Source organism: Eulemur rufifrons, chromosome 16 (genome assembly GCF_041146395.1).
Source record: "Eulemur rufifrons isolate Redbay chromosome 16, OSU_ERuf_1, whole genome shotgun sequence".
Classification (NCBI taxonomy): domain Eukaryota; kingdom Metazoa; phylum Chordata; class Mammalia; order Primates; family Lemuridae; genus Eulemur; species Eulemur rufifrons.
Window position 1 is genome coordinate 54,356,846 of NC_090998.1, and position 13,367 is coordinate 54,370,212.

The 13,367-nt window shown below is 36.2% G+C and overlaps 1 protein-coding gene across 10 annotated transcripts in view; it reads left to right on the forward strand.

The window, feature by feature from the left end:
- The first annotated feature begins 3,482 nt into the window (after positions 1-3,482).
- The window catches only part of CNOT2 (CCR4-NOT transcription complex subunit 2), a 101,152-nt gene continuing 91,267 nt past the window's right edge, over positions 3,483-13,367 (forward strand). For 6 of the 10 annotated variants that reach the window (XM_069491581.1, XM_069491580.1, XM_069491579.1 and 3 more), the window contains exon 1: positions 3,568-3,627. Coding sequence is in view for 1 of the 10 variants with exons in the window: in XM_069491576.1 (XP_069347677.1) it covers positions 3,623-3,627 (5 nt within the window). In the remaining 9 variants the exon portion in view is untranslated. Of the gene's footprint in view, positions 3,628-3,896; positions 4,334-13,367 lie in introns of those variants that run through there. The other 4 variants (XM_069491577.1, XM_069491585.1, XM_069491576.1 and 1 more) reach the window with 4 other exon arrangements.

Genomic DNA, 13,367 nt, shown 5'->3' on the forward strand with positions numbered 1-13,367 from the left:
GTCTAGGCAGGAAAAAATAGCAAGTGCGAAGGCCCTTAGACAGAATATCAGTTAAGATTAAGTTCAATTATAACAAGGGACCCAGAATAGTGGCTTTAATAAGATATTATAGATGGTTACTTTTTTTTTCACATCAAAATCTGAAGCTAAAGAGTGCAAGGCTGGCATGGTGCTATGATTCACAAAGTCCTCAAGGACCCTGGTTTCTACCAGCTTAAGTTTTGCAATCTCTAGGATGAGAGAACTTGCATATAGCCCAAACTGGCAGCTAGAGTTTCAAATCATCACATCTGCATTCCAGGGTATAGGATATAGGAAGAGTAAAAGCAGCAAAGGACCGAAGGTGTATACTGACTCTTTTAAGGAAAGTGCTGGAAGGGTGTGACATGCTGTATCTACCAGCACTATTACACAGCTACAAGGCTGGAAAATATAGTCTTTATTCTGGGTAGCCATGTGTCCATGTTTATTTACTATGAAAAAATGAAGGAATTTTTTGAAACAACTAACAGTCTCTGCTACAGACTGGAAAAAGTTCGGTATATGACAAAAACAGAAAGGAGGCAACGAGAAGGCTAAGAACAAGATGAAATTGGAGAGATAGCCAGGAGCCAGATTATCCAGTCCTGAAGGCCATGGTAAGGAACTTGGATTTCATTGTGTCTGCATAGGGAAGCTACTGGAGGGTTTTAAACAAGGAAGAGGCATCACCTAATGAAGATTTTAGAATGATTTAAAATGATTGCTCTGGCTGGTATATAGAGAATGGTTTGAATGGGAAAATTTTCATGAGTGTGCAGGGAAAAGTCAAAATAGATAGTGTGGATATTGCTGTGGTTCAGCAAGAGATGATAGTGGCTCACACAGGGTGGTAGCATCAGAAGTGATGAGAAATAGCTGAATTCAGAATATATTTGTAAGGAAGAATTGATGGTACTGGCTGATTAGTTGGATGTAAAGTGTGAGGAATCATAGAAGACTCCTAGTTTTACGCCTGAGCAAGTGAATGAAAGTACTATTTATGGAAATCAGGAAGACTAGAAGAGGAGCAGGCTTAGGGAATGAATAAGGGGGATTCAAATGTTATTTCATACATATTAAATTATAGATACCTGTCCGTTTTATTCCTTGCCACGCAAAATTTTCAGCAGTCTATACCTTTCTAAAAATGGAAGGCCTTCCTCTTCTGTAAGTTATATACAAACTCATTCTTCCCTTAATAAAGTATTTTTTTCTCAATCCAAGTCTGTAATTTTTCTATAAGATGTAATAAGAACTTACTACCTTAATACGTATTTTGAAAACACACAACACATTATCTATTAGTATGGACTGCTTTTCCAAGTAAGAGTAAGAAAATCTATCAAAGTGGATAGTTAAAAAAACAAAAATCAAACTACCATAGGGGCAAATCTGATCAACATGAGCAATAAAGATGAACCTTTTGATGCAACAGGACAATTTTAAAAATGTCCCATTTATTGACTGCTCACTACAAAATCATAAATATAAGCCCTTAACAAATGTTAGTTCATTTAATATCTAAAACACTAAGGTAGGTATTAAATTTTATAAATTTATAATAGATTTGGCACAATAGGAAATTAACTTGTTCTTGAACAAAGCTTAAAGTGAATTCATCCTAAATAGTGCTTAGCAATCATGAAAGTATTATCAAATAGTGAAATACTATTATCAGATAGTATCAGTGTATTTTTTCCTAACACACCTACTCTACACATTATGAAAATGTTTATCTCTTTCAGTAAAATACCCAAGGTAATAAAACTCTCAAATCAGATTGTTCTCTTTGGGAGTGATTTCTCCAACTTTACCAGTGTTATTCTATTTAAAATGTGCTTTTTTGAGTAAATGTAAGGATGGTGAGAATGAGGTCCATTTTTTGGCCTTAACAAAGTCTTATGTATAAACTACTAGATTAGAATGGTAAAGTCTTAATAATACTTGGTATCAGTATATACATATAAGTATATCCTATTTTTATCACTCCATCTTGTGGCCCCAAACTATTAATAAACTTTCAAATTATTAACAGCTAGATTAGGTGCTCAGTAATGCATATGTATTACATATACACAGAGGCATATCCAGTCTTTTAAAACACCAATTTATGGCTGTAGATGTTAACATAAGAAAGCAGAAGAGGCAGGAAGGAACTGTTTAGGAAATGGGAGGAGAAAGGAAGAGGAGGACATAAAGATATATGTTGTTCTTCCTTGAATTTTCCTTCAGTAAAAAACACAGCGAAGAAGAATGTTTGATGAAATGAATAACCAGGCAGAACATTTTCTACTAGCTACACCAGCACCATCCGGAGTTTAAATAAATTCACACACTATGTGCTGATATATCAAAATATACTTTACATTAAAAAACATGAGTTACCTTTTGTTTTATAATATGCTATTTTTCTTGCTATTTCTTGCTTTTGGCTTTCAATGATAAATTTAAATTGGACTATAGTGATTTCTTTGGGAAGGAAAAGGTGATTTTATGAAACAACCAACCAAGGGGGGTAGAAATTTTATTTAATTCAAATTTTACTTTACATTAATACGTGCTATCACTCAAATGGGAATAACAATTTTCACATTATGAAACGACACAATTCCAAAACATACATGCAAACGAATAGGAGGAATTACTGCAAAGGAAATAAGTTTAATTTCACTTTGAATGACAACTATTCTTCTAGAAAGCAGAGACTTCAGTCCTTTAGGTTTCCACCAAAGCCACCATAATTTCAAAAGGTCTTGCAGATGGCCAAGTTGGTCACTCAAGTTTACGTGAATGACTGGGGAGTGGAAGCTAGAGAAAGTGCTATAAACCTAATTTGGCTAGAGCAAGTTCAAACAACAGTACTTTAAAAACCATTATATACTTCTATCAGGTTAAAAAAAAAAAAAGAGGAAGAAGGGGGATTAGTAGAAAACACCAATGGTTTCAGTAAAGGGGAACTCACTTCTCAGGAGGTGAAGGTGACGTGCCGCCGGTCCCTGGAAGTGCGCGCAAAAGCACCGGAGTTTGCAGGGGCTGAGGGAGGAAATAGGAGAGTGGTCAGATTTGCTCCAGGTGGTAGAAGTGAGAAGGGGAGGAGTGGGAAGACGGACGTGCGGGGGCGCGGTGTCCAACACAAACACAAACACACACACGCTCAGCGTCCCGGTGAGGGCAGACTGACGCCACCTCACCAATCCTCGCTCCTAGACTCCACGGGCCCCCACCCCCAACCCGGACCCAGGGCCCGAGTCTTGTGCGAAGCAACCTGGCCCCAGTGAAATGGCACCGGCTGCAGAGGCCCCGTTCGCTGTAACGGCGGCGGAGCACCGAGCTTCCTTGTGAGTCGGTAAGAGACACGTGAAACCGCGGGGACGGAGGTGGGGGAGTGAAGTCCCTGTCCCCACCCTCTCGCAAGAAAGCCAGAAGCGGCCTACCCACCCCCACCCCTGCCCGCTTGGCAATCGCCGCTCCCACCTGCCGCCGCCTTGAGGGAAGCCGGAGCGACGGGGGTCACGGCGGGGGTCAGAGGGTAAAGGTCTTGCTCCCAGCAGCCTCCGCGGTGGATACGTCGCCATCTTGGATCCGCGGGACAAGAAAATTCATGCGGTGAGTTTTTGGCAAATTTTCGGAAGTCTGGCAGCGGGGCGCGCGGCAGGGGCGGCGGATTTGGGGTCCCCGCAAGGCGGGGGAATGCCCTGGGGCCGGTCCGGTGGCGCCCGGGGTCCGCGGGTAGCGTCCCGGCCCGCCGCTTCCCGTTGCTTTTGTCTCGGCTCCAATCGAGAGAGGGAGAGCGGAGCGGGCGGGGAGGGGGGGTGGCGGCGGTGGAGGGAGGGAGGGAGGGAGGGGGTGTGTATGGGGGTGGTGGTGGACGGGACGTAAAGCGTCGCTGTACTCGGGCCGCTGCAGCGGCAGCTCTAGATCGTAGGCCCGGTCCCATCTGCGGGCGGCAGAGTTTCCCCCAGACTCTGCTTCCCCAGGCTCCCGCCAGCGCGGAGGAGCCGCTGCCGCCGCGCTGCTTCCTGGGGAAGAAGAGAAGGCGGCAGTGGCGGTGGCCGAGGAGCCCAGGCCCGCTTTAGACGGCTCTGCCGCCTTCCTGGTAGCTGCCGCGGTCTCTGGTTTTTCATATTCTTAGTACACGCACATCATCCGCCACTTGTGTGTTTCTGTTTGTGTGTGTGTAAGTGTAATACGGGGGATACTGGACTGGCTAACGGGCCTCAGGAGCCTCCAGGCCCTGGGATACCGAAGGCTATGCATGGTGGAGGGAGAAGGAGTGCAACTGTGATGTTGCCTCTGCCACCGCACCCGGAGGGTGAAGCTTCCGTATTGTCGTAGACTTGAGTCCGGATGGTTCTGGGGCGGCGGAGGAACCCGAGACGCTTCTGTCTGTGAAGTTGCAAGCCCTAGGTTTCTACTTCCGCTGGGGCCTCTCCACCTTTTGCTATCTTAGGTCTCACTTAAAAGTTTCCCAGAAGAAATGAGTCGAGTTAAAAGACCCCCATAGTTCTTAAATTGAGGTACTGTTGTCCGTTCAGGAAAAAGCCTCTAACTCTTGATAACTGTTTAGGTCCTTAGCGAAAGCGGATTGTAGTTTCTTTTATAAAAGTATTTCCAAGGTTTTAGAATTACCATTTATTCCAGGCCCTGTTAACTACCACCAAAGTCTTATATACGGGTACCACCCTCTCGGAAGGAACCTAGACATCAACTTCCTTCGAATCCTAGGAGACATCTTCACTTTTCATAATTCAGAGACTAAGTGTTAACATATTTTGTTTCATATTTATAAAACTCTTGGTCAAAATACCCTACTCCTTTTTAAATCATCTGGACAGTTCCTAGTAATTAAGCACACTGATGGTGAAAAGTACTCAGTTAACAAAATCTGTTCACGAGAGAGGCCGTACTTGAATTTAATGCTCAAAGTTGAACACATTTGCTGGCATGCTTGATATTAGGAATTTTTAGAGCTCGGGAATGATAAGTGTAACTCTTGATATGCCTTTTCATGCAACTTAAGTGGAGATAACAAAGTATGGGGTGGGGCAGTGGGATAGAAATTTGAAAGTATCTATTACTTACCAGGTTTATGTTGAGTTTGGGAATATTTGGTATATTTGACAACAGTTCTTTCCCAAACATCAATGAATGCATCTCTTTTCCAATTTTGGAAGGTAACTTTATCTCAGATTGAAAGGGTTAAGAATTACCTTGGTCTGAAATGGTAAAATGTCTACATTCAAATGGTTAGTGTTTATACCCTTTCATTGAAATGTTTCTTAATAGACCAAAATTATTAATTAGTAAGCTCTGTATGTTGAACTTCTGTTTAGTTTGTAGTTTTTTTTGTACTATTAAATATGAAGGAAAAGAAATACAGAATACACAAAAACAGAACATCGCCTACTCCATCCACTTTCTTGATTTTGTAAGATCTTCATTTAATTTTAAACAGGCACTTTTCCCCCATTTTTTCTGAGGGCTTGAATTGTGATTTCTGTGACTACTTTATATTTTATGCAGGAAGTGAGATAATATTTTACTTTTTTTTGCATTCTAATTAGGGCTTCATCAATACAAATAATGTAAACATAATTTGTTGGCAGAATCTTTTCGTTCTAAGAATATAATATAGAGATACCTGTAACATAATCTGATCTTGGGGGATGAGAATTGCCTGTTTAACCAAGCAACAAATACAGCCTTTAAAAACTTTCGGTTTCTATAATACATTAGTTTGATGTAAATTTGGTATGGTGGAAGAATGAGGGCAAAATGCATGTATGTGAGTGATTTATAAAACTTTTGTTTGAGAAGTACCTGATCTTGAAGATAAAATAAAACTCAGAATGATATACTTCCTTAAAGAGCTAATTACCTTCGTTTTTACTGCATAGCTTTGGATGTTTAATTTACTTTCTGATTTTTCAAAAATGCTTTACAATTAGTTATAACCTGAAAATTCTCTTTGTTCAAAAGTAAATAAACACTTGAGATTTGTGAGTTTCTGACCCAGTTCTGTTTTTTATTTCTTTAGTAGATATTGGTATTAAAAGTACTTGTATTTTGAAAGACCACTACAGAATTTTTCACAACCTGTAAGAAGCTAAAGTTTTATCTTTTCTAGTAAAATCAAATTTGCTTCATAAGATTTTCTGGTAATACAGAGAAATAAAGAAGATCTATGCTTCACATATGTACGAAATAATGAGTAGACATTAATAGATTGGTAAAAAGAACTTAGTTTATAATTTTTTTGCTCTATAAAAGCTATGTAAAATGATGATAGTATTTTTTGATCGTCTTAAAAATTTTTTTAACTGTAGAAAGTTCATTCTGTTGTGATCACATACTTAAAAACAAACTCTAAAGATCCCATGTGCTTGCTTGAATAGGCATTTGAGGACAACTTAAGAAAATATTGATACGGTATTAGGAAAAGATACTAAATATTTATGATTTTATTCGTTACCTGGATCTGTAGTGGATTTTGTAACACAAAGAAGCAAAAGATCCGGGGTACCAGGTAGGGCAATTTTAGAGACAGAGTTAATCTGAGTTGTACTGTAATGTTTGAATGGAATTACATGCATTATTGATCAAGGGATCTAGTGCTATGATAGAAGCCATTCTGGTTGATGATACAGGTGACCATTCTTCCTTATTAAGGATGATTTCTACCTGTGATACTTAAGGGATTGAATTTCATTGTGACTTACACTAGGTATTTTGAAAAGAGCTGTACTGAAATTGATGTCTTGCAGAAAGGTTGCCTTTGAAAAGAAATAGAATGAAAATTAGGGTTTTAAGTTTTTAAAATTATTTTATAATTTTTACCTTGGTTCTGTTTATTGAACCCTTCTTCAGTTTAATATATATATTTTTTATTTCTTTAGTTTTTCTGTTTGGCATCTTTTGATTTCTATTTTAACAACTCATGACAAATTATTTACCTTGTTTATGCTATTAGGGATGACCTGGAAATAGAATACTTACTGTGTTTTCTGACAGCTTGTTCTCTGAAACCAGACTTAAATGTCTTGGTATATCAGTTGGAGTGTGCTGCTTATGAAGTAATAAAATGATTTACAATGTTTATTTTTTGGCAAGAGCTCATGGCTTATATAACATGGAAATGCAACAAAGTGAAGTATCTAGAAAAAATGGAAATTTTTCCTTTTCTGGACACTTTAGTATTGTATATACTTAGACTCGTGATCTAAGTCCATTGAGATATAGTTAGATATTTTGTGCGTGTTTGCCACTTACCCTGAAAGTTTACCTTTTCTTGTATGTTGTGTTTGTTGCAGGGGAATGGAAGAGTGTATTTTAACTATCACTTTTCTGTTGCTTGATAAACAACTTATTCTTCAAAACTCTTCTCTGGTGTTACTTTCTTTATGAAACTTTTCCTGACTCCCCAAATCCTTCCACTCTGTTGGTTTTTATTCTTCAAACATGTGTTGTTGAATATGTCACACTGTATTGTAATTTACTGTCCATCTCTCCATTCCACCATAACGTCCACTAGACTGTGAGTACCTGAGAGGTTTGGCTCTGTCTTGTTTATGTTTACATTTCTAGTGCCTTCTACATAATACTTAGTAGATTGTCAATAAATATGTATTAAACTGAAGTAAACTGACAAACTGTTGCCAGATTGTCATTTGACTCTTAATGCTGTCAGAGTGCTCTGTTTCCCAATCCACAGATGAGAAATAACAAATTAGAAAAGATGGGGAGAAGGGCATCCTCTAATTTCTTCATTTCCCTTAATCCTTTCTTACAGTTTTGCTTCCTAATTGCCTATGGGAAAACAGGTAACTAGCGTCTTAGAGAACTGTGTGTAGCCTTGGTATGGAATTTAGGGTAAAAATGTTAGTAACAGAGTGATTAATAGCCCTGTTTTGCTTCTGGCAGAAAATTCAGACCTGTATTTTGCATGGCTATGGTCATTAGTTGAAGGAGATATTTTGTATTTGTATTTACAAGGTAATGTATGTTTACCACTACTTAACCATGAGCTCCTTTTAGATTTGTGCTTTTTGAAGTTAAATTCTGTGTTGTTGTTGTTTTTTCCCCCTTTTCCTCCTAGTGTGTGGCCCAAAAGTTAGTATAAAGTAGAAGTTCTGTAGTTTGGATACCATTGTTGCTATGGAAATTAGGAATGATTTAATATTATCTTTATTGGAGGTCCAAAATCCAAAAAACTCTGAAAATTGATTATTTTTAAACAATTGAGGTGGGAAATGCCAGCTCAAATTATCCCACTTAACCTAAACATTGCTGTTACTCTCCCTCCTAACCTAATTTTCCAACATTTTGATGCACAAATGTTAATGAGTTTCATAACAGGTTCTGCCAAGACCACTCTGGTGGGCATTATGTCATATGTGATATATGTACTATTTTACTTTCTGAAATCTGAAAAATTCTAATTTTGGGAAACATCTGGTCTTTAAAGGTTTGGCAGAGAGATTGTGATCCAGTTTATACCCATTTTAGAGACAACAGAAATCAAAACAGAGTAAATGACTCCCAGAATTGCATTTAGTAGACATGCTAATGTTTAACTTACTAATTTAGGAATCTTATGTCTTGCCTGTATGTTTTCCAGAGACTTTTAATGACTAAGAGCTACTAGAGATACAGAAACTGTATAATTTTAAAAAGGAAATTTGATCCAGTACTCAGTACAACAATCCTTTCCCTGCTTTTACTGAATGAAAATGTCTCTTCTTATGTGAAAGTAGATAAAAATGCACATTTAGTAAATTTTTACTATACCAATGAATGATAAAATAAGTTAGAGAAAATTATGTGTCCTGGCAATTTAGGTAACAATGAGTAGACATGCTTTTTTCTGAACATATTGACATACCAGTTTTCCATTTATGTATTCAGATGTTGAAGCATAGCTGCGTTTTGTATCAGCATCTGGACAAAATGTAATGACTAATTATGTAACACAATGTTTGGGAGAGAAACATTTGGTTTTGTGTCATATCTGGCAGGAAGGTACTTTTGTGTTGCCTTTTACATTGTGAATGATAATGCTGATTCCACTTAACAAATTTTGTATTTAGTTTTCTGCTTTTAAGAGTTTTTCATAGATTAGTAAAATATAATATTCATTGAGTTTACCATGCCATTCAAAGGACTTAGTTTTTTTTTGGCTTTACCAAATACTTTTAAGTACTTTACAGTTTGCAAAGAGCACTTTTATATACATTATCTCAATTTTATATGGTTGTCATTTCGATGTTTACTTTTAAAATAAATTTAATATTTACATTTATAAACAGAACAATCAAGCTGTTCTAATCAGTTTGAAAATTAGAAGTTGGGAAATACGAAGGCCATTTCATCCTTAGACTGGACTCAGAGTCTAATTTATTTCTCATTTATTTTAGAGCTACTCTATAGAGAAAATCCTGATTTATCAAATTAAGTAGGTGTAAAATGGAAGATTTGTTTTTGTTTTCATTTGATCATCTTATGGATCCGGGATATTTAATTAAATTGATAGAGAAGTTTGAAAGAGAGTAGTAGTTGGAAATTTTTGTTTCAAGCTTGACTTTCTGGCAATATCCAGCAGCTGCTCATATTTTTTAAAGTTAACAAATATTCATTGAGAAACACTAAAAACTTATACAAATAATATAATGAGAATAAGTAATAATATGCTATATCACAGCTACATTTTACTTGCTTATTTCACAGTTATTCTGAGGAGATCATATGCTGGGCACATAGGCCTTTTGCTTTGCTTGATTTAGTAGTGCACAAAGCACTACTTCTTTAGGGGTATAGTTTTTGTGATTTTTATGTGAGTGAACATGTTTAGCCTGAAATTAGAAAAAAATCAGAGTTATAACCTTTCTAATCTGTGCACACTTATGAGAAATTATACATAGTTTCATAGATATGTCAGGCCAAACTTTGAGGTCTGCAGCAAAACTAGTTAACTTGGCAGTTGAGTTAGTCTCCATAGTGTTTATGTTTGATATATAATGCATTTGTGTGTGTGTGTGTGTGTATATCTATCATGTATCCTAAAATAGATTTTTATGTGTAAAACCATTGTGATGCAATGCTTTGGGGAATTTGTAAAGCACAAATTGGTGAACACTAAGGTATTGCAGAGCATAGTTTGAAAACTTGGGGAAACTTGATTACTAAGATCACTTCCAACCTAAAATTTTTTATATTTAAAAAGTTAAGACTTTCTTCTCTCTGTAGATGCAAAATTCATAGAATTTACTTGTTTTTGAGTAGTATTTGGATAGAAATAATTTAAATTAAATTTAAAGACAAGTCTCCACCATCATCAAACTAACATTCTGGAGGAAGAGACAGACAGTAAACAAGTAAACACAATTTCAGACACTGGTAACTGCTATGAAGAAAATAAAAGAGGATAAGGGTACAGGCAGTTGATTAGGGGTGGAAGAAAATAAATTATTTTAAGTAGGGTTGAGAGAAGACCTCTTTGTGGGAAATGTCATTTGAGCAGAAACTGAAAAAGGAGAAAGCCATGCAAAAATCGGGGGTATTGTTTTCTAGGCACAAGGAATAGAAGGCCCTGTGATGAGGTCAAGTTTTGCGTGTTTGAAGATTAAGAAATTTCATAAACAATTACTTAGCGCTTTCTACATAAATGGGTGTAAACTATAAATGGCAGAAGAGATGATTAAAACATAATCTTTGTTTTTCAGTTGCTGAAAATATTGTGGTAGACCCAGTAATCTGTAATAAGTTTTATAAGAGCAGTAGGGAGGAGGGATGATTTTTCATTAAGGAGCCTTGAAAATATTTTCTAGATAGATAAAATTTGGGGGGTCTGTCTGTATTATTGGAACATTATTTGGAACGTAAACTTAAAACTTACCTTAATTTGTGTGTTTACTTGGAATAATCAAAACCTTTAAGAATTTTTAGTTTTGCAAAGTTTTAGATAGATTTTTCTTAGAAATTAATTAGTAATGATTTTCATGTTTAATTAGATTTCCTTGTACAGTCCAATAAATGTTACCATGCCCTATTATAGTTGCACTGAATAATTGCTCAAGTTGAGTTTTTGTGATGCTGTAGAAACGTACTCCAGTGGAGCAACCTTGTCTGGGGAGTTAATGAGTTGGTTTCAAGGAGGTGAAAGTTGAACTGGATTCTGAAGGGTGATTTGGATTCACTAGGTAGGACAGGGAAGAGAATCAGCATTGTAACTTCATAAAGCCTGGGAGTATATGTTGGATGTGGAGAATGGCGAAGTACTGCTCCATAGCTCTTGATGGAGTTCTGGGACCTCATAGAAGTTAGCTGAAGGAATGAAGTTGCCACAGTATGAGAGCAGACGTCTTATCTTTAACATGATGAGGGAGCCATTAACCAATTTGTTTTTTAAGCAGTGGTAGTGATAAGCAGATTTTTGCTTCAGAGGAGATTTTAGATTCCAGAGTTGATGTATAATTAAAGTTACAAGCTTAATAGTATGGTATATTTGTGAAATTTTTGAAGGATTATTTTTTCTCCATTAGACAAATTGAATATTTTATATTCGTATTAGCAGGATGTTTATTTGTTAAGAACAGTATGACTTTGAAACTCGGTAGTTTGTATCTTCTAGAGAACTTGTTATACGTATAAACCAATGCCAATAGTTCAAAGTTTTTATATTAATGGATGGAATGTGTTATGTAAGTTTTAGGGCAGGCAAAGTTTGAATATTAATATTTAACATAATTTGTAGGCATGAGATTTAACATTACTTGGATAAATTAAAGTAATACCAAGAACATCTAAATTTGTCATAAAATTACTCCATACGAACTGATTATTATATTACTTATTATATTGCTTATTTTACAATGCTATGATATGTGTGTTACTCAAAATATTATACATACACATTTATTTTAGGTTGCTAGCAATATTTGTTAATTCTGACATTCAAAAACAAATCCTAAATGAATGTTTTTAAGTAAAAAGAATTGATTCCCTAAGAATGTAGTTTCAGCAAATTATTACTTTGATAGTATACTATTTTATAGCAGCAAAAGTTAATTTTTCTACCATGGTCATTTAGAGCCGCCCAAGTTGCCTGATTGTCTATTTAGCTCATTTTTTAGTAAAATGGAGCTCGTTAAAACTATCTCCTATTAAAGAGAGTTACATTGTGCTGGAATTTTACATGATGTCCTTAAAGTCTCTGGAGCTAGCCAACCTGAATTGGAATTACCATTCTACTGCTTTTAATTAGCTATGTGACTTATCTTCCTTAAACTTCAGTTTTCTCATTTGAAAAATGTGAATAAACAACAATACTTACCTAGTAGGGTTGATGTAAGGAATAAAGGTTCTTGTGGGTTTGTTGTTTTGTTTTTTGGTGGGATTTTTTTATTTGTTTTGTTTTTTGTTTTTTGGAGTGGAACTTGTTATGCTAAAGATGAGCTTCTGACAGCATAGGAGATTTAGCCACAATTTATTTCATGGAGTGTACTGTGCTTTTTTGTATCAGATTTGCAAATGTAAACAACAAGAACGCAGACTTGCTCTTAGTGTCTAGACATGTTTTTTCTACCAGGAATTTTGTTTAGATGACGTTCTGTGAAGTATGATATGCAGTATTTTGAGTAACATAAATCTTAGCATTGCTCTATCTACAGCGCTTGGTACAGCGCAGGGTACATAATAGGTGTTTAATAATTCCTTTGTTAAATGGGATAGGAATCAGACCTATGGCTACCATGTACAGCCTGAGTATTATGGAGTTACCTGTAGCAATTTTTTTTCTCTACACTTGTTTCTTTTTTCTTAAAATGAATAAAATATCTTCTCTTAGGTGTACTTAGTAGGTTAAATATGATTCTGTAAAATTCCTGGAAGTAGATTGTTAACAATTTGGTTCCCATTGCTTTTCCTTTATGCAAAGTGAATATTTCCAAAATTCTGGAAGTTCAGAGGAAATAGTTAACATAGTATCTACATTTTTTTTTTTTTAAAGTTGAGAAAATCAGACCATTTATTTACCCTTGAGTATATGCTCCTCTTTAATGGAGAGATGTTATTTTGGAAAGACTTTATACTTTGATCAGAAGATGGTTTCTAATCTGGGCTCCACGAACTTATTAGCTATGTTCCTGGGCAAATCAGTTAGTATTGAAGAGCACAGCTTTTTAGTAATTTATATCTCCCAGTGTTGCTGATGACATTGAGATAACAAAAGCAAAATATGTTTAACTGTAAAGCATGTGAAAGTATTATAATGACCCTTGAATATTAGTTGTAATGAAATTAATACAGTAGTCCCCCGTTATCCAAGGGGGATATTTTCCAAGACCCCCAGT